We start from the raw sequence: 20,406 nt of genomic DNA on the forward strand, positions 1-20,406 counted from the left end.
GGCTAACTCATTATCACTTCTAATGTTTATTAATATAAATGAAAGATGGCATAAAGGTTATTGACTGTGCATATTCCACAGTTTGGCATTATTTCGATATAAAATTAGTTAAGTGGACATGTTATTCTCTTTTAAACAGTTTTCGATGTGTATCAAAGGATTAATATATTACTAGAATACATATGTACTATGGGTTAAATTTTTGAAAAGGCTATTATAATTTCAATATTAAAATTTAAAATCTGGAAAATCTTATAAAATTATAGTGTAGATAATTTATACTCCTCTAAATTACCGAATTTTAAATTAAATACAGATAAATTTAGTAACACGAAAAATACAAAAAAATTACAATACTACTCCAATTAACTCTTTAAAGATAGAAAAATGAAAATTATACATATTAAAAATTTGAGGAAAAAAACTTTGTAGTGGACCGCAGGTTGATAAAATCTTTTACATGTTACATTCCAATAACACTTTTTTTATCATATGGATTTATTACTGTTTGCAAATTACAAGAACTATTACAGATGATTTTATCATGGACAATTCTTTATGATCCTATTAGATTCACTACATAAACATGAGAACTATTACAGATGATTCTATCATGGACAATTCCTTGTGATCCTATTAGATTCACTACATACACTCTTGCTCCATACTCTCTCCTGCTCCGATCCATGCTCTTGATACATTCTTGCTCCATACTCTTGATGGGCACCTCCTTCTCTATGATCACCTTCAATTATATGTAAAATCACGGCAAATGGCAATAATTGCGCTGGCACAATTAATAAATCACATTATTTGGGGTTCCAACCCTAAACTTCCTGGTATATAAGCATTAATGAACCGTACGTCAACCACTGGGCCAAGAGGTTTCCATGCAATATCAAAAAATCCAATAATACTTTATAAAATTAATTAATTAAAAATAAATTATACATTGCATTTAGAATTACAAATTTTAAGAAACTAATTATATAATAACAAAACTATATAAAATATAAAAAAAATCTTGGCCGCGATATACCGCGGGTTAAAATCTAGTTAGTAGATATAGTAGATGACACTATAGAATTTCATTCCTAAATTTCAACTAGAAATGTATGAAGAGTTTTCTATTCATAAAATTCAACTAGAAATGTAACTAAAATCTCTCAAAATCACTTTTTTTTTATTAAGATTTTGAAATTTAAATGTTAAGTTTGAATAACAGTGGATTTGATATGACTTTTATATATATTTGATTGAATAACAAGAGATTGTAAGTTATTTTGAATGATTTTAAATAAATTTCAAGTTCAATAACATAAGATTTAAAATGAGATATTAAAATCACATTTTTAATAATAAGTGATTTAAAGGAAAAACCAAAAAAATGTAAAATCCCTAAAGAGATTCATGGTGAAATTCAAACCAAACAAGATTAAAAAAAAAATATATAGCATGGATTACATAAATAAACATGTATGTAGTCTGGTGGTAAAGTATTTCTATGTTGGAGTTAGCTAGTTCTCGGCGTTTTGATATATATAGCTATGTAATTTTCTTAACGATGACATGAGCTTTATATGCCTTTATTTATTTGTTCATTTTAGCCCATGCGTTTATTTTCAAATTTATTTTGTTAGCAGCGCATAGTATCATACGAATTTAGCTGTCACATATTCTACTCTATATAACCTTCAAATGGAGTGGAAAAAGAAAAATAATACACTTGAGAAAACATATCAAAAGACTTTAATTGTAACGCAAAACCCTCTTGAATCACAAGACTAGTTCTGCTTCAGCTTCAAGCCTTTAAAACCAAAGCTCTGCTCATAATTTCTGTTAATTAACCAAATGGGATATGGAAATGTAATCAATACAGGAAAGGGAACTAGAAATTGAATGATACTTGTGTGGCTTGTGATGCAAGCTACGGCATCTAGGGATGCTCTATGTTTGCTTAAGCTTGATGTTGTACGAAGTTCCGGTTGTGGAACTGGTGAGGGTAATGCTCTCAATCTATTGTAAGGAAGAAAAAAGATCGATCTTTGTTTCTTTAACAGAACAAAACATATCTTGGAGACAATGCTTCCCTGCAGCCATCCTGATCATAAAACAAGATTCATGCCAAGTGTAGCTTGAAACCAAATTTTGGCTTTTACATAGAAAACAAAGCATCTTAGATTCAAATTTAGCTTTATTAAACGCAATCAGATTACAAAAGAACAGAGAGAATGATGGTTGACTTAAACCAATGAACGAACTGAGAAGTATCAACTGGAAGTAGAGAACACACGCAACTCTAAGTCTAATCACAACTCTTTGAGCCTTAGCATCTAAAGATGATAAGAAGGAATCGTTATGAACATTAAGCTAAACCATTCAATTAAATTCGATTTCACAATTTTCTGGATCAACAAGTAATTCGATTACACAACTTTGGATAAAAAGTTTAAAATCTATCAGTACTACTAGTAAATTACTAAGTTAGATAAAAGGAAAATAAGTAAAAAAGGAAATATAAAAGAAGAGGAAATTATATATATATATATATATAATTTTTTTTTTAGAAAAGGAAGTAAATAAAATAGGAATGAGCGAATTTGGGATAATATGAAAATAAAATTTAGTAAATAAATAAATAAAACTATAATCATAATATCTAAAAAATTTTAGATAATTTTTTTTTCTCCCTGGCGACGAGAGGTTGCAAAAAGTAGAGATTCTTAGTTATAATCTGATTAAAACTAAATCAAAATCGGTGAATACGCTAAGAAAGACTTCTTAAGAGTCTCTCACAGTCATGGTTGAAAACAAAAAAAGAGTCTCTCACAGTCATCCACGTGGTCAAAATTGGTTGGGTGAAACATTTTAGAAATTTTTTTTTTTTTTTCTCCCTCTTCCTTCTCTGGTGAACTCAAGCTAACAAACTCGGATCAAGATAGTCTAAAATTCACAGTTCACATTTTTTTTTCTAACAAACTTCAAAGCTTCTCCCGCACGGTGATATGAAGACCAACAACGAGCTGAAGACGGCGTCGGAGATTAACGAAACGTCGTCGGAGACGTCGCCGGAGAATACATCGGGATCTTCCGCGTCCGAGTCCTTGATCATCGACAGGTTCACAGGCAATGTGAAGTTTGTGTTCGTTGATCAACGGCCAGTACATGCTTTGAAGAGAACATTAAAAGTTTAGATACTGTAAATAAACTCTATTACAAGTTAATGTGTAATATATATAGTTATATTTGATAATTGTATATAATAGTTAATTTATAATATTGACAGGGCTATATATTTACAAAAAAATTTCAAAAAATACTATCTTATTATATTATCGAATTGTGTCAAAAATTACAACGGTCCAACTTGGGACTATAGAAAATTATTAATTTATAATAACTATTAATTTATAGAGTAATAATTTATGGAGGTTTTACTGTACAATTTTGGCATTAAATAATAAAGTGATATAATGGAATTAATAGTGTTTTCAAAATTGGAAAACCTTTTGGAATAGTCACATCATTACATAACATGTTTTCTACCAATGATAGCATAAAACTTGTAATTCATCACAAAACCTACTTTACTTAAAGTTATTTTGTAGAAACTTTAAGTAATTGATAACATATATAAGTATAAATATATATACTTATATTTGTTAATTTTATATAATTATTAATTTATAATATTGATGTGACTATATATTTACAAAGGTTTTTTTTAATTATCTTATTATACTATTGAATTGTGTTCAAAATTACAACTAAAAGTTTGACCAAAAAAATTACAACCATCGAAAATTATTAATTTATAGAGTTACTGTACAATTTTGGCATTAAATAGTGACTCTATAAATTAATAATAGCTATAAATTGATTAATAATCACTATAAATAGTGACTCTATAAATTATTAATAATTGTATAGTTTATACCATAGAAAAAATTATAGCGATTATTAACTCTATAAATTGTAGTGATTATTTAATGGATTATTTTAAAAATTATAGCTATAATTAAATAATCACGATTTAATTATATCAATTTATAGCTATAATAGAATTAATAATCCATTAAATAATCGCTATAATTTATAGAGTTAATAACCCATTAAATAATCGCTATAATTATACCATAGAAATTTTTTTTCTTCAAAATTGATATAAATTATAGCGATTATTAATTTATAAATTATTAATTAATAGTGACTCTATATTATTAATTTATAAATTATTAATCATTATAAATTTATAGTGATTATTAAAAAAAAGTTATGAATTTATAGAGTTACCTGTACAATTTTGGCAATTACGGTAATCTCTACCTTTTGCTTTTCAAAACCTTTTTCAATTGAGGAAAAAAAACTACCTAATTGAATTTGTCAATTTTGGTGGGTTACAAACCTATCGAGTGGATTTAGGTTCTGACTGGTAACATGACTTAACATTGAGTTAAGTTGAGTTATGGTCTTAACTCAAAGTTTATTCAAAAATGTTACCAATCAAGAAAAAAAATAATTTTTTGAAGTTGAGTTTGAATAATCATGTGTTATGGTTGATGTACAAATTTGAGGTATATCCTTTGTAAAATGGCTAACTCAAAAGATTATTCAACATCATGGAAATTTCCATGTGTTAGAGTTGAGTTATCAGTTTAAAATTATTCAAACGATTATTTAAAAAAAAATTATTTGTTATTTGTTTCTATTTTTATGCTAAACACCCGTAAACAACTTTGGTCAAAGATTTTTCAAAAAATTTCTTAATTTCTAGTTTTCATTAGACTCTTTAAAAAAAAAAAAAAGTTGTTCCTACTATTATTCCTCGTTGAAACGTACATGGAAATTTAAGTTGTATATATAGATGCCTAAAGCTTATTGTCAAATAAGCACACTTTGAAGAAACAGTAGTATGGTTTTCTTTCTTCTACTCTTTTTATCCATCGAGTTTATTATATATGTTTAAAAATACTACTGCATATTACTAATTTATTTTATTTGTTTTTGATGAAGATGTCTAATGAAGGTGGTGCAGCTGGTGGCGAGGATGTTGGTGGGAGTGGAAGTATCCGCCGTAAGAAGGTAATGAATATGTCACATGCGCAGTTTAAAAATGTTGGATGTTTAGTATTTAATTTTTACTGTATATTATAGAAACAAATTGTATGGGATGATGAGTATATCAGAATATTCTTGGAGCTTCTTGATGTTGAATTAGCCAGAATTAGATACAAGCAGAAGCTACCAAAAGAAATCGGCCGAGTGCGGATTTGTGAAAAGTTTTTGGAACAAACTAAGATAAATCTTCCGTGGGATTCTTTCAAGAGCAAATACGATGCTTTGAGAAATAAGTGGAATGCTTATAAGAGGCTGAAAAATTTCACTGGAATACACCATGATGAGAACACTGGTTTGATTTACATGGATCCGGACTGGTGGGTTGACCGTGAAAAGGTATTTTTTTTTTGTAGTTTAAATTAGTTAATTTATATATTAATAGTAACTTAAGGTTATGTATTATTTTTTGTAAGTCCAAAAATAAGGTTGTTTGTAATACGTATTTTATTTTGCTAGCTATCATATTAATATTCTTAAAAAATATTGTGCAGGAGATACCATATGCCAAAATTATCCGTGAAGAAGGAATTCCCCATATGGAGCTTATGAGACGCATATTTGGTCATCAAGGCAGTAAACCAGAAGCTATGTACCCAACTCATAAGCAAGATGCAAACAATACTGAGGTAGATGAGAGGCAATCAGTGGACAAGTTTGTTCCGATAGCCGTAGATGATGATGGAGATGATTCAAACCGTACTCCTACAAAGGATGCACATCTACAGTCTCAAACCATGACAAACAAATCTCCTCCACTGTCGCCAATTGGTCCAGCGAAACGGTCAGCTAAAAAACAATCACGTGTTACTCCATACCCAAGTAATCGAGGGAAAGATGTACTACGGAGTGGAGAAAAGAACATGCCACGAAGAAGAACGGCATTTGAAACAGAGATGGGTGGACAATTCAAAGAAATGATGGAATTTCGTCGTGCTCAAGTAGAAGAGGCAAGAGAACGTAGAGAAAAGAATGAAGCTACACCATACAAAGAGGCATATGGAGTCTTGCAATCAATTCAAGGTTTGACAAGGTGGACAGATTTTTGGTGGGCGTGTATCAAAGTACTAAAGGAGGATCTCTTTGCCCGAGAAATGATGGTCTCTAGTGAAAATGATCATGATAAGATCATATTCTTGGAGGGTTATACGGGATATGATCGTAACGGAGATTTCATTGGAGATCGTCTCAATAATTTGCAAAGTTGCAAAGGAGGTCCTCCAAGTGTCAACCTGGATTTGAACATCCGTAACACAAACATGGAGACTCACGAAGAATTCAATGCTCCATCTCATACAGAGCTCATGTCATTATTCAAAGAGATAGGGTATGAAGGTGGAACCAAGAAAACGGGTTGTGATGGAGAATCGAGTCAGACGAAGACTTTTAATCTAGAAGATTAAAAATCTTTTAATAATATTCCTTTTCCTTTTTCTAATGCATTTTAGGTTAAGGTTTTTTTTTGTTTTTTTTTTGGGTTCAATGCTAATAAATTAGTTCTATTTTACTTTATGTTACATGGTTTATGATTAATAAAATAATTAAGTTCTAATCCTAGTTTTCTTTTATTCTCATCTATTTATAGGTCATACGATTAAACGAGCTGTATTCTCGGGGTTTAGAAAATCTTACAGAAGACGAGTTGCTAGAGTTGTACGACCTAGAAGATGATGAGTATATGGATACAATAATGCAACCTTTGATGGAGTATTACAATCGTTATTTTTCTAAACAACCAATGGCGGAAGAACGAGGATTAGGTTGGCAAAACCTTGAAAGGCAGATTCGTAACAAGCCGGTAAATTGTATGAACATGTTAAGGATGCATCCGGAAGCATTCAAGAACCTGTGCACAACGCTGGAGCAACGTTACAACTTACGGAGTACCGATAATATCAGTATTGATGAGATGGTGGCAATATTTCTGGTTACATGCGGTCAGAATGCATCTCAACGCTTTGTTGGGATGACTTTTGGTCGTTGCCAAGAGACTGCTTATCGAAAGTTCCATGAGGTATTGGACGCTGTAGAGAGAATTCCATGTGAGTATTTAAAAACTCCAACAACAACATCACTCCAGCACTATCCTCGTAAGTTAGAAGAAGATTCAAGATATTGGCCTTTCTTTAGTGGATTTGTTGGAGCACTTGATGGAACGCATGTCAAAGTAATGGTTGGAGGTAGTGATGCAGTTGGGTATTTTGATAGAAATGGAAAGAAAAGTCTAAACATAATGGCCATATGCGATTTAAACATGATCTTCAAGTATGCATGGCTAGGCGCAGCTGGATCCACACATGATTCATTGGTGTTGCAGTATGCAATAGATGGAGATCCTTTATTCCCGAGACCTCCTATAGGTAAGTATTATCTTGTCGATTCTGGATATGCAAACAAGCGGGGATTTCTAGCTCCATATAGAGGAAGCAGCAGAGAAAACATCAGATATCATCTTTCAGAATTTGATGCAGGTGCTCCGAGGAACAAAAAAGAATTATATAATAGGTGGCATGCATCACTTCGTTCTGTGATAGAACGAACATTCGGAGTATGGAAAAAAAAATGGACGATTCTTGACAATTTGCCTCGTTATGATGTCAAGACTCAGAACAGAATTGTGCATGCTACTATGGTTCTTCACAATTTTATTAGGCTTCATAGAATTCCAGATGCTGATTTTGAAGACGAAAATGTCACTGCTCGAGATAGTCGTGGACGACGATTTGCAGAAGGCGAGCTTAATCGACTTGAGGAAGAAGAGGGAACAAATGATGGCCAATATATGAATAACGTACGAGATGAGATAGCAAATATGCTATGGAATGTACGTCGTCATTAGTTTCTCTCTTTTTATTTTCTATGTCTCAAATGTTTTTTTTTTTTTTACGTAGGATCATTTTATTTATCTATTTTAAATTATTCTATTTGAAAAATGTTATTGTTCTTAATAATTTTTTAATTGTTATTTCTAATAGATACTGCACCTGATACATCAGAAATGTTACCAGTCAGTCGTTTAGAGAAAATATTTAATTCATTTTTTACTGCAAATTCACTACTTCAAACTGCCGTTTATACCACATAATTTTTACTGCAAGCTACATTGAATTTTAATATTTATTTGCAACTCGATTTTGATAACTCGTGTTACCAGTCAGAGCCTTACATGGGTAAAGTTCATAAATAAATTATAAAGAAGGGGCAAAGAAGCAAATTTTTATTCCTCGTGAACTCCACGCCCCTTTCTTCTCCGTGAGGAGAAAAAAAACACAAACCAATCAGCCAATTTTTTTTTCTTGGTCAAGACATTGATTCTCACAACAATCTCTGCAATAATCAAGCTCAGAGGTTCATACCGCATCTCAAAATATTGTGCTCAGAGTTTTCAGACATTTACGGTCGTTTAGGTATTTCATGTCACATCTCCAAGTTTGTCTCTTTAGGGGTTAGATTTTACCGTTTCTGTTCTGAATTCGATTCAGTTTTCTAGGGTTTCTATTTATACTGCTGGGTTTTGTGCAATTGTGTTTCTCAGCTCCGACATTGTTTACCTCTTGAGAAAAAAAGACTAAACCTTTTAAGGCTTTAGCTGTTGGCATATATATAGCTGTATAGGTCAACGATCAGTAGGAGAAGTGTGGAACGAAGTCTCGAACATCTTATTAGTTAAAATGTTGAATTGCATGAGTGGATCTTGTTGTGAGTTAGCTTATTTAGCTGAATTTGTCTCGCAGGAAGCTCTCGAGGGTTGTTTTTAGAAACTAGGGAACGTGATAATGGCTAGTAGCGAGAATTTGGAGAAATCGAGTAAAGAGAAGGAACCTAAAACACCGCCTTCTTCTTCTGCTGCTCTTCCCTCTTCACAGGTTTGCGTTCACCCTTCTCTTCTCTGCTTCCAGTTGTTTTCAAGAGGACCTTAATATAGGAAAGGACCCATGACTTAAGCTATTAGAAGCCAGGATTAGAAGCAGGATACTAGAAAGGAAATAGAAATATTTTTCAAACCCTAGATTTCAGCTAATTTGTGATTTTTGTTTCCCTATCAGTGACATGTTATAGTTGGAATATTCTGTGTTTTGCAGGAACCTTCGTCGGCTGTGAGTGCTGGCATGGCTACTCCAGATTGGTCTGGTTTTCAGGTCTAGGACATATTCCTCTGTCTATCGATCTGTGGTCTGTTTACCTGTTTAAAAATGGATTTGATAGTTATATGTTTCTTTTTGACAGGCATATTCTCCAATGCCGCCACCTCATGGTTATGTGGCATCAAGTCCCCAACCTCACCCTTATATGTGGGGAGTTCAGGTAAACTAGCTTACATCTATCGCTTTTTATTGGGATGTGTATTTAGGTGTTCAGAGTGCTGAAAAAGTTGCAAATGACTTATTGACTGGGGGTTTACTTTATGTGAGTTATAGCGTTCGACATTGATAGTTGCGTGCTTGGGGAATTGGTCTTGTTCTGAGTCAAAATTAACTCCCATTAAATTAAGATATTCGTTCAGCTCTTTATCATCATAGCTTTGATTTATTGCTGAGTGCGACATCAACTTTTTACAGCATATGATGCCTCCTTATGGAACCCCGCCTCATCCGTATGTTGCAATGTATCCCCCAGGTGGCATGTATGCGCATCCTTCAATGCCTCAATTATGTATGGATATATGCACATTAGCAAACTAAACCTTTCAGTTGTACACCTTGCATCATCAAACATGTCTGTTGGATCGTCTGGGTTGAAAATTCTTTACTTTGCAATCCTTGTAGGAGTCAGGATCTGGACAAGACGGAAAGGATGGTTCGTTTCATGATCTTTATTTTTCCTTTCATTTCTTTCATGTGACTTAACATCGTGAAAGCTGCTTACCGGAGAGTGCTTTATTGTTTTGCTATTCAACTGAAGCAGCATCTGAGAATGGCGGTTCTGCTAATGGTCCCGGAAATGGAAGTCCTGGTACACCTCTTCTACCGGTGAACCAGACCGTGCCATCATGCCAATGACAGCTGCAGGTGTTCCAGGCCCACCAACAAATTTAAATATTGGGATGGACTATTGGGGTGCCCCTACTTCATCTGCTATCCCTGGAATGCATGGGAAAGTATCTACAACAGTTCCTGGAGTTGGTGCTCCAATCACGCGAGATGGTGGCCATTCACAACCCTGGTTACAGGTGTGTGTGCCCACCCTTTCTTCCCTAATTTTTTACTCAAATTAATATTGCTTTTGTCTTCAAACTCAAGATTTGTTTGTCTTTCAATTAGGACGATAGAGAACTTAAGCGACAAAGACGGAAACTGGAGCTTCTGTTACGATAGATGCAAAAACTGGTTTGCCAGAAGATAGTGAATCAGGTTTTTAGCTTCGATCTCTTTAATGTTCGAAATTTAGTTAGATTTAGACTTGTGATCTTAAATTTGGTATCTTGACTGCTCAAAAATCAGGTTGAGTACTATTTCAGCGACTTGAACTTGGCGACCACAGATCATCTGATGAGAGTTATTTGCAAGGATCCTGAAGGATATGGTAAGCAAGAGATCATCATATGCATCTTCGTGAGTTCGTTTTGCATAAAAGTAACAAACGTCGTGGGTTCATGTGATTACAGTGCCGATTCATGTTGTTGCATCGTTCAAGAAAATTAAAGGTGTCAATTAACAGTAATTCTCAGCTTGCCGCAGTGCTACAGAACTCAGCAAAGCTTGTGAGTTCTTTTATGTTAGTCAGTTAGTGTGCGTTTTTTCGGTTGGTCTATAACTTTTGTACGTGATTTGATGTTCTAACTTTGTTGAGTCATCTAATAGGTTGTTAGTGAAGATGGAAAGAAAGTGAGACGCATAAATCCGATTACTGAGTCTGCTATAGAAGAGCTTCAGGTACTTAACTCATTCTCATGTTCTTATATATCTGTAAACTAATGTTTAAAGTTATGACTAAAGGATTTGTATATTTGATTTTCTAATAAATTATCATATCCAGTCTCGCATTATTATTGCTGGGAATCTACCTGAGGATCATTGCTACCAAAATCTGATGAAGATTTTCTCAACTGTTTTGATGATGTTATAAAACCTTGAATCTTCTTCTTCTTCTTTCTTCTATACAGTTGAGGTTTTCTAAAAGTATGAGTGTCTGTCTTCAGTGTGAAGAACATCCGTACTTGCCAGCCGCAAAACAATGGAAGCGGTGCTCCACCCGCAGCAAGATCAGCCAAAAGCGATGGCACGCTTTTCAGTAACAAGGTAAACTAGATGGACCCATGCGGCTTTGTGTTTGCCTCATAGTTTTGGATTAACTGGATGCAAAATTGATGTCTCTTTTACATGTTCTTATAGGTCCATGCTTTTGTTGAGTATGGGATCGTTGAGCTAGCCGAGAAAGCAGTAAAACCTCACCTACTTAGATTTTTAGACTATATATGTTAATACCCTCATACATGTGCTAATGTGGGTAAAGTAAAAGGCATGTTACTGTACAGGTTGCTGACTTAAATGAAGCGGGAAATTGGAGAAGTGGTCTTAGAGTCCGTTTGATGCTAAAGTATCAGGTATGTGACTTTAAGTTTGACAAACACACAGTGTCTTTACCCGTCCTCTCTCAATCTAATAAGCAGAGGCCAGATATCTTAGTAGTTCAGAACATTCTGTAAATTAGATGTCATTGGTGTGGGTTAAGATCTGAGGAAGTTGATGTCGGTTCCACTTGGCTTATATGTTATTATTCTATCATACACAGACAAAGGAACCAAAACAAGGTGATGCAGAAGAGGAAGAAAAGGACATGATGCAGAAGTAGAACATGAGGAAGATGATGCTACAACATCGGAGCAGCAGCCGATTGAGAAACAGTCTGAAGAGTGTTCTGGGGAATGGGATACACATGTGCAAGAGCAGCCAGTAATAGTAAGTAGACCAAATACGTTCTTGGTTTTCTACTTTGTTATCCATGGATGATTCTTATAACTCTGCCACATAACAGGGAGAGGATCAAGGGAATGAGAAAGCGGTTGGGCAACCACACCAGAACCAGAACAACAACCACAATGGGCGAGGAGGGAATCATCATCATCATCAGCATCATCATCATCAAGTGGGAAAACCACCTTCAAAAAATCCAATGAACAACATGGAGCAACCAGGGATGGGGAACCACCTGGACCACGAATGCCTGATGGGACGAGAGGATTCTCAATGGGGCGGGGAAAGCCGGTCATGGTTCAGGCAGAGTGATCCAGAAGTGTTTTGAAAAGGAGGTGATGTGGAATTGTGAAAGGTTTCAAAAGGGAGATAAATAGAGAGAGAGAGCAAGAGAAAAAGAGAAAAAGAGAGAGAGATTTTATCCTTTCCTTTCCCATGGGGAATGGTTAGTTTTGCAGACTTTATATTTGTCTTACTTACTGTACTTCTAAATAAGTACTTTTTAATTAAAACAAAAAAAAAAAGAAAAAGAAAAAAAAGAAAGCAAACAACAATTTCCTCGTATACTGTACTGTACGTGTAATGAAACAGCAATTTCAGTTTTTTTTTTTTTCCTTTCTCTAAAAACCTTTTTATAATGAAATAATGACATTTTTATCTTGTGTCACTAATTGTATAGCTAACAAAAGATGAACGTTGAAAGTTCTAGTTTTCCGTCATGCGTCTGTCTGTCTACTCTCATTATAATAAATAGGCGTGATTTTGTGGTTAGTGAAGAGTATTTCGGTATTTTCTAGTCTACTCCACGACGCGTCAAAGGGGATCAGCTATGATCTCTGTTTGATCGTCCACCTCCAGTGGGGATGATACCATCTCCTCTACATGAGAAAGCAGAGCCAAAGAGAGAAAAGCCCTTGTTTCTTGCTCAACATCGGATAAGGTTATCATCAAAAACTTATTTGCTGGCCAAATAAACTATTTGTACTGACTTTATAAGTATGATTTGGATTTGGAACTCTAAAATATTCTCATTATCATTCAACTTTATGAAGATCATATCTACTAATTACCCACTTCAATGGAACAATGACATCTTCTAAGTATGATTTGGATTTGGATTTGGAACTCTAAATGCAGTTCATATTCTCATTTTCATTCAACTTTATGAAGATTATATTCACTAATTACTCACTTTAATGAAACAATGACATCTTTTATCTTTTTTTCTTCTTCTCCCAACACGTAGCTTACCATCTTCCTAAGGTTCAATTATGACATCTTTTATCTTGTGTCACTAATTTTAGCTGACCAAAAAAGACCTTTAATAAATATAACTAATAATTAGGGAGGAAACCTTTTTTTGGTTAATAGCATAATACTACTACAAGATTAGAAAAAAAATTAACCGTTATATACCCCGACCTAATTTAGTTTCATATAGTCTTACATACTCTTACACATTCGTAAACTATAAAGAAACGTGTGAACCATAACTACTAATTAAACGGAGAAAAGCACTATCTACCTAATTAACGTTTAAGAAAAATGCTTTCATAATTATTTTTTAGAATATAAAAAATGCAAAAAAAAAAAGACAAGTGAAGAAGTGAGAGACTGCATCGATGATAAGTAAGAAAAACAAGAACCGTCCGTTTCATACATAACTATTATTATTACTTCTCTCAAAGTAGAACAACAAACTTGAATCTCATGTTCGCGAGTTTGCGATAGATTCTCTCACCAAATCCAATTTCAATGGCGGATCCGTCTTCTCAAAACCATACCCTCACAACTCCTCCTCAGCCCTCTTCTCTTTCACCAACCCCTCAATCAGGAACCTCGGAATTATCGCCACCGACTTGCTCTGCCTTGTCCTTTCTCAAGACTGCCAACAGACCAAAGCTCCGTGTTACATCTGAATTCGACAGCGATAGTCTCCTTTTCTTAAACAAAGTCTCTTCGACAAGCTCAAACTCTCGTTTCAGAACAATTCCCTGCGCGAGATTTCACAGCCTCAGGTCTCGTTTACTTCCAAACACGTCTCTGTTCTCTATGATATCGAAGAGAAGAACACCTTCATCAAGAGCAATCTTGATGTTCACCCTCGCCTTCAGCTCCGAGCTCTTCATAATGTCAAAAGGTACTTCTTCTTCTTGCCCATTATTATCACTGTTTGCTACAAAAAGAAGGATTGATTTTTTCTTTTCCTGAGGCACAGATAAAGACAAAAAGGATTAATCTTTGTTTGAACTGAATTGTCAATTTGGGGATGTATATATTTGGCAATTTGTCATTTATGGGACAGAACAGAACAATTTGTGTGTAACGGTTTTGATAAGGGTTTATGGTACCATTGGTTTTGGTTTGCGTCCCTGTTGTGCATTTAGAATCTGCTAGTTCTCAGTGGGCATTTGCGAGCTCTGCAACTAACTATTAGTAGCAGTTGGATATGTGTGTAGGCCTTATGTTCAATCCATGACTATGTATGTATTAATTTAGTGCTGCGTCTCTGACGTATGGCTTAACTGTATGTTGTTGCAGGCACAACAAGGAGAGGTTGCTATGGAAGCAAATCTGACTGAACCAGGCTTTTCTCTGGAGCTATCAATCATCGCCTGTTCCTATTGGTTATGTGAGTGTCATCCCTTACATTGTCTATTTGGTTTTGGATTTGCGTTAGTTTTTGTCATCAGTTACCTGGTAAATTATTGTCTTGCTTGGCTGGGACTACTTTGCAATATGTTCCCTTTAAACACTAACTTCAGTTTTTCGAATGGTTTTCTCTTTATGCAGCCAAGACCGACTCTTAATTTCCCACTTGGAGAAATTTCGTTACAATAAAGAGAAGATGAGGAGAGGAAGAGAAGCAGAAAATAGTTTTATCTGTTAACGGTATCCTCAAACGTCAAGCCATGAATGGTATTTGTACCGCTCTATACACAGATGAAGAGTTGAGGCTGAGATATGCTTATAAGGTTCTTGTCTTTTACGAAATTTCTTGTCTGCTTTTTTTTTTTGTTTGTGTGTTACTGTCCAATAGCTTCTAGAACCTTCCTTTCCTATCTTTTGTTGGATCTGACATTAGGACTTTTACCCTTTTTTTTTTTTTTTTTTTAATTTCATATAGGATAATGCATTGTCCTTCATTCCGAGCATTTCTCTTCCGTCCAACGCTGCATCGTTTGCATTTAAACGTCGGTTTACCCCTTCAGATAATTTGAGGTAAGTGTGTGTCTCCTCTTGCTCTCTCTCTCTTCTAATAGAACCATCCCACTTGCTACCGTATAAATGTTTATGTGTATGAATCATACAGTATGATATATCTATGCAGCTATTGGTTCAACTTTGATTCAAACATGTGGAGTGCGGTTTACAAACGCACATATGGTAAAAGACTACATATTCAAAGCTGGATATGATTCTGATGTACGCCTTGGCTGGGCATCTCTCTGTGTAAATCATCAAACTTTTGGTCTTTTCTGTTCTCTCTTCTCTTGTCAGCGGTATCTTTATTTTACTCGCTCAATCCCCAAACCCGAGTCATATGAATGATGCATGGCATATAGAACACTCATTCACCATACAATTGTACCTAATGTCACACCACAATCTGATAAAGACCTAAAGAGACCATCACACTTGAGCTAGCTTCTGTGTGAGCTGTAATCATGAGTCTGTTGTGTTTGGTTTGAGCCTAGTATGAGTCTGTTCCTGTCTAGTATATGTTCTACTGCTCAACGTATGTGTATTTTCATGTCATCGCAGAATGCTTCACAACAATTTTTTATATGACCCAATACCTGCCGCATTGGGAAATTGCACGTCATTAGAGGGAATGTAAGTGTTTTTCCAAAATACATATGCTGATTAGTATTTACACTTCATTTCTGGTCGAATTTTTCGTTTATCTTTTTCCGAGTTTACAACATTTTTTCTGACAATTGCTAATGTTTTTCTACATTTGCTTCTATATAGTTGGTGCATAATATTGATGTGTCTTGTGAGTGATGATAAATCAATGGTTTTAAAGTCAAAAGTTTAGCTGGTTTACAAAAAAATCGTTGTTATTTTTATTTATTTGCCCTCTATTCCTTGCAGATACTTGCAGAATAATTACATTGGTGGGACAATCCCAAGTGAATTAGGAAACCTCTCCGCGCTGAAAAACCTGTACGTGATTTATCTCCTCCTTCTTCTAAGTGGATTTGTTTTCCTAGCCTCTGTAGGATCTGTTATTTGTTGTTCGGCTGGCTACTCTCACCATTTAATATCCTCTATAACTATATAGTGAACCATAAGAGGTTCTTCTTCTGACCTCCAATGCAGCATAATGTTTTTCAAAGATATATATTTCTCTAGGTCGTGTTGAACCTTAAAAACTACAGGGAATTTGACATAACTTATATCCAACACACGTATTGTGTTCTATTTGCTGGGTATAAAACTCAAAAATATGATGATGAGAGTTGTAAATCTATGTTAGGGCTTCTTTCATATCAAATGGGCATATCATCTAGATTCTTCTGAACTACTAAGTTATTCTTTGACTCTCATTCATAAAGGGACATCTCAAGCAACACCATCAAGGGAGCTATCCCTGCTTCACTTGGGCAGTTGAAAAAGCTTACTAAATTGTGAGTTGCTAATCTCTATTTTGTGTGTTTTATGTTGCAGTCTTGTGTATATATGAGTCTCAATGTTGCTAACTATGTTGATCTTATTTTGAAGCAATGTCTCGAACAATTTCCTTGTGGGATAAATACCTTCTGATGGCCTACTACTTTCGAGGGACTCGTAAGTATAATTCATCTTTACCCCTTCCCCCAACCAATTTTTTGTAAATGTAGGTTAATAAGTCTTTCTACGGTTGATTGGGCAAAGCAGTTACAAGTTTTTTGTGACGTTATGGACAATAGCACCCTGTTGTTAGCTTTGCACCAGTTAAAAAAAAAAAAAACCAAGTCTAAAACTAATGCATCCTTTTTGCAGCTTCAGCGGAAATCTTAATTTGTGTGGAAAACAAATCGATGTTGTGTGCAATGACACTGGAAATTCTACAACTACCGGGTCTCCAACAGGTATAGCAACTGTGTCTTCATCAATTTTTTGGTCAGAATGTATGGATTATATATAGCTTAGTTTTTGAAATATTTGTAGTATATTATTTGGCATGAAATGAGTTTGCTTTTTGGTTTCTCCCATATGATAGGCCAAGGAGGTAATAACCCTAAAAGGCTGCTTATAAGTGCTTCAGCAACTGTGGGTGGGCTGCTCCTAGTGGCGCTCATGTGTTTCTGGGGATGCTTTCTCTATAAAAAGCTTGGTAGAGTTGAGAGTCAAAGCCTTGCGATAGAAGTCGGTGGAGGTGAGCCATGCTGACTCTTATTGTAGATCATCTCCATTAAAAAGAATATTTCTCTCAAAACTTGACAATCATGAGAGACGATTTTACCTATCCAGGTGCGTCTATAGTGATGTTCCATGGAGATTTGCCCTACGCTTCCAAAGACATTATCAAGAAACTGGAAACACTTAATGAAGAGCACATGATAGGCTGTGGAGGCTTTGGAACTGTGTACAAGCTATCGATGGATGATGGCAATGTTTTTGCTAAAGCTGGATTTGGTTGGATTTGAATGATGGCAATATTATGAAGCTTTGAATGGATTTGGTTGAGCTAAAGCTGGATTTACATATGAATGATAGGTGTTATAAGATTTTGTTTCTTGCCAGTTGCCACAATCTATGCGTTGCCAGTTTCACAAAGACTCTGTGCCTTCTTTTTTCGATTCCAGTTTTACACTACCAAATTCGAGCCATTCATTTTCGGTACCTCTTTTCTCTTCTTTTTGTACTTTTTTTTTTTGGCTTTGAATTGTTAGAATGTTTCCGTGGAACTCCAATTGATCTGAACTTGAAATTGAAATGTAAATGACCATCCACTGTTGTCAATAATTTCTCTGTTATATCAATCTGTAGAGGCTTTTTTTTTGTTTGCTTTTTCTCCACTGATGTACTTTTAATATCAAGGGGATTAGATCAATATAGAAAAGGTGCTATTTATTTTTACTAGCAAGGACATCACATTAAAAAACTTAGGTCAGTTCCTTGTAGCCAAAGATGGAATACATGACATGTGATTAGCTCATTTCCTAATGTCCTTGGCCTCACTTCTTTATCATTTTGATGGTTAAATTATCCGTTTTATTAGTAGTAATTATAGTACGGTAGATTACGGTAAATCATGTATTGGTGTAACGAGTGAATAACATAGCGGTATGAACAAGAAGTGAGTAAATTTATAATATAATAGAGTAAAAGGAAATGAAACAGAGAAAATTTTAACAACGCCATGGATTATTTGTCGATATGTAATTCAACTTGATCATTTTTTTTTTTGTAATTAACCAAATATTTTTTCATTATTTTCTAATTAAATAATTAATTTTTAGATTTTTGACGCAGGTATGTTTATTATTTGTTAACTTAACGCTAAAATAAAAGGAAAAAAATAAACATAAAATTTAGAAACCCTATAAAAGTTTTCAATAATAAAACGGTGTTAGTAAAAATAAGACGGCTGCTAACTCGTCAAAGTTGCGGAACCCTAACTAAAGCCTCGACCGAAATCTCTCGCCGGAGACGAAACTATGCAGTGTTTGGGGATGGCCACGGACCGTCTCTCTTTTACGTCCTTCCTTCCAAGGTACTTCTTTTTGTTCCTTCGTTCTTTAAATTCATAATATATAGTTTTTGCTTGCCCTTTTTTCTGATCAAACTTCTTCAAAACGAGGTAGTTCTATCTATATATGTTCGCTTTTGCTCTAAAATAATATTTTTTTTTGGCTTTTTTTGAAAAAATATTAACAATAGAGGATTAGTTTATTATCATGGGGTTCACATAGATTGGATGTGTTTTGTATGTTTCTATGTATTTTCAGGTATCAGACTCCATATCTAAAGAAACAATTGAAGCCAACAAGAGTGTGTTTCTCCAACTTTGACTCATTCCCAAAATCAACTGTTCCTCTTCCAGGTATTATAGGTTGTTATTAATATTGAAAGCTTGTCTTGTAATGACTCTTTCAACAACTAAAACTAATTTCCAAAACTGCAGCAAATGCACATGTGGACTTTGCATCATGATCATCATCATCATTCAACCATATATTTTCTCGTGACCGAAGACTAACAAAGCCTCTCAGTATTGTCAGAGCATCTACGAGCGAAAACTCGACCTCAGGAGCCACAAAAAGAATGGAAAACAGATTATTCGTCGTGTATTGCTGCTTAGGGTTCATATGGATAATCGATGACTGCCATCTGCCTCATTACTTCAGGTTTCACATGATTATGATAATGCTTCTGGATGCAAGCGAATTTTTCTTCCCATCTATTAACTTCAATGCATGGTATAAGAAGTATTACCTGAGGATGCTGATGGGGTTTAGTTGCACATGCCTCCTTTTTCACTTGTTGTTGTGCGCAGGGGATGGAATCTGTTTTCTAACTCCTATCGTCAAAGCATGTTGGCCGTTTTTGAAACATTTTTCTGTGGGCCTCTACCAAATAATTTTGACTATCTATAGGACTTGTATTATATGATCACTGGTAATTTTTAATTCGACTACGAAAATGAATTAGATTAAAATTAAGAGGGGATGTAACTGATGATCGATCAATATTATAAACAATATTTTATGATTATGAACTTTAAATGTAATAGCCGGTTCAGATCTTCGTGTTGAGATTTGACTCCTTTGAGTCTTTGACTGTCCGCGCAAAAAAGAAAACTATGCAACCGCAAAATGGTATAAATTTGTCTATCTAAAACCAAAAAGCAATTGACTTGCAATGTAAGCAGAGATTGGAACACAAGAAACATACATTTCCAAAAGTTTGAGATAAAAAGAAACTTCGTATCAATGGATTTGTATTGGTTTCGTTGAGCTGAGAGTTTGAAAACCTAATTACGGTCCTTGTAAACCGTCTTGATCTGGTCCGTTCTTTCTAGCCAAAGATGGAATCCATGACATGTGATTAGCTCATTTCCTAATGTCCTTGGCCTCACTTCCTTATCATTTTGATTCTGAATTCTCTCAATCGCTTCTAGTAGTCGTTTCAACCAGATCACATATACGAGAAATTCAATTCAACTAATTCATCGGCCATTGACCATTGTCTGTGATAAAACTCTGTTATGGTGTCCTGTGTTGTTCGTAGTCGATAATGTGTTCTGTTATGTTAATGATTCAACATTTTAATTGGGGTAAGAAATAGAGAGATTACGTCTCCAGTGTCATATATATGTTTTGACCAAGTGCATTGACGAAGCATCTTTGCCTCTGTGGCGAAAAGAGCTGTTAGTTTATTTGCA

At 34.6% G+C, this 20,406-nt stretch overlaps 2 protein-coding genes and 2 pseudogenes across 8 annotated transcripts; all 4 read left to right on the forward strand.

Annotated features, from left to right (window-relative positions):
- The first annotated feature begins 6,853 nt into the window (after nt 1-6,853).
- LOC147943342 (uncharacterized) lies at nt 6,854-7,954 on the forward strand. Its single transcript, XM_087512216.1, has one exon. It carries the CDS (start codon nt 6,854-6,856, stop codon nt 7,952-7,954), a length of 1,101 nt encoding a protein of 366 aa, XP_087368342.1.
- A 384-nt stretch (nt 7,955-8,338) lies between these two features.
- On the forward strand, nt 8,339-10,161 carry LOC104785994 (bZIP transcription factor 16-like). 5 transcript variants are annotated; one of them, XM_019245760.2, is made up of 7 exons: nt 8,339-8,522; nt 8,850-8,981; nt 9,198-9,254; nt 9,343-9,420; nt 9,675-9,768; nt 9,882-9,912; nt 10,021-10,161. In XM_019245760.2, coding segments are annotated over exons 2-6 (321 nt in total). In that variant the 5' UTR covers nt 8,339-8,522; nt 8,850-8,891; the 3' UTR covers nt 9,884-9,912; nt 10,021-10,161. The 5 variants fall into 5 exon arrangements, 4 of the variants coding, with proteins under 4 accessions (XP_019101305.1, XP_019101303.1, XP_019101304.1 ...); XM_019245758.2 differs by having other exon boundaries at nt 9,675-9,739; XM_019245759.2 differs by having other exon boundaries at nt 9,733-9,768.
- Nucleotides 10,146-12,435, forward strand: LOC104785993 (la-related protein 6B-like; annotated as a pseudogene). The gene is made up of 11 exons (XR_015598464.1): nt 10,146-10,285; nt 10,377-10,466; nt 10,557-10,638; nt 10,721-10,816; nt 10,917-10,988; nt 11,092-11,174; nt 11,255-11,354; nt 11,448-11,495; nt 11,591-11,659; nt 11,848-12,014; nt 12,091-12,435. The product of XR_015598464.1 is annotated as a la-related protein 6B-like (transcript).
- Nucleotides 12,436-13,643: 1,208 nt separating this feature from the next.
- Nucleotides 13,644-18,001, forward strand: LOC104785996 (outer envelope pore protein 37, chloroplastic-like; annotated as a pseudogene). Its single transcript, XR_015598465.1, has 12 exons — nt 13,644-14,165; nt 14,569-14,661; nt 14,823-15,004; nt 15,157-15,251; nt 15,361-15,501; nt 15,795-15,866; nt 16,128-16,199; nt 16,592-16,663; nt 16,758-16,823; nt 17,019-17,107; nt 17,239-17,394; nt 17,490-18,001. The product of XR_015598465.1 is annotated as an outer envelope pore protein 37, chloroplastic-like (transcript).
- Nucleotides 18,002-20,406: the final 2,405 nt, after the last annotated feature.

The sequence above is a fragment of the Camelina sativa genome, chromosome 5 (assembly GCF_030686135.1).
Source record: "Camelina sativa cultivar CO46 ecotype springtype chromosome 5, ASM3068613v1".
NCBI classification, from domain to species: domain Eukaryota; kingdom Viridiplantae; phylum Streptophyta; class Magnoliopsida; order Brassicales; family Brassicaceae; genus Camelina; species Camelina sativa.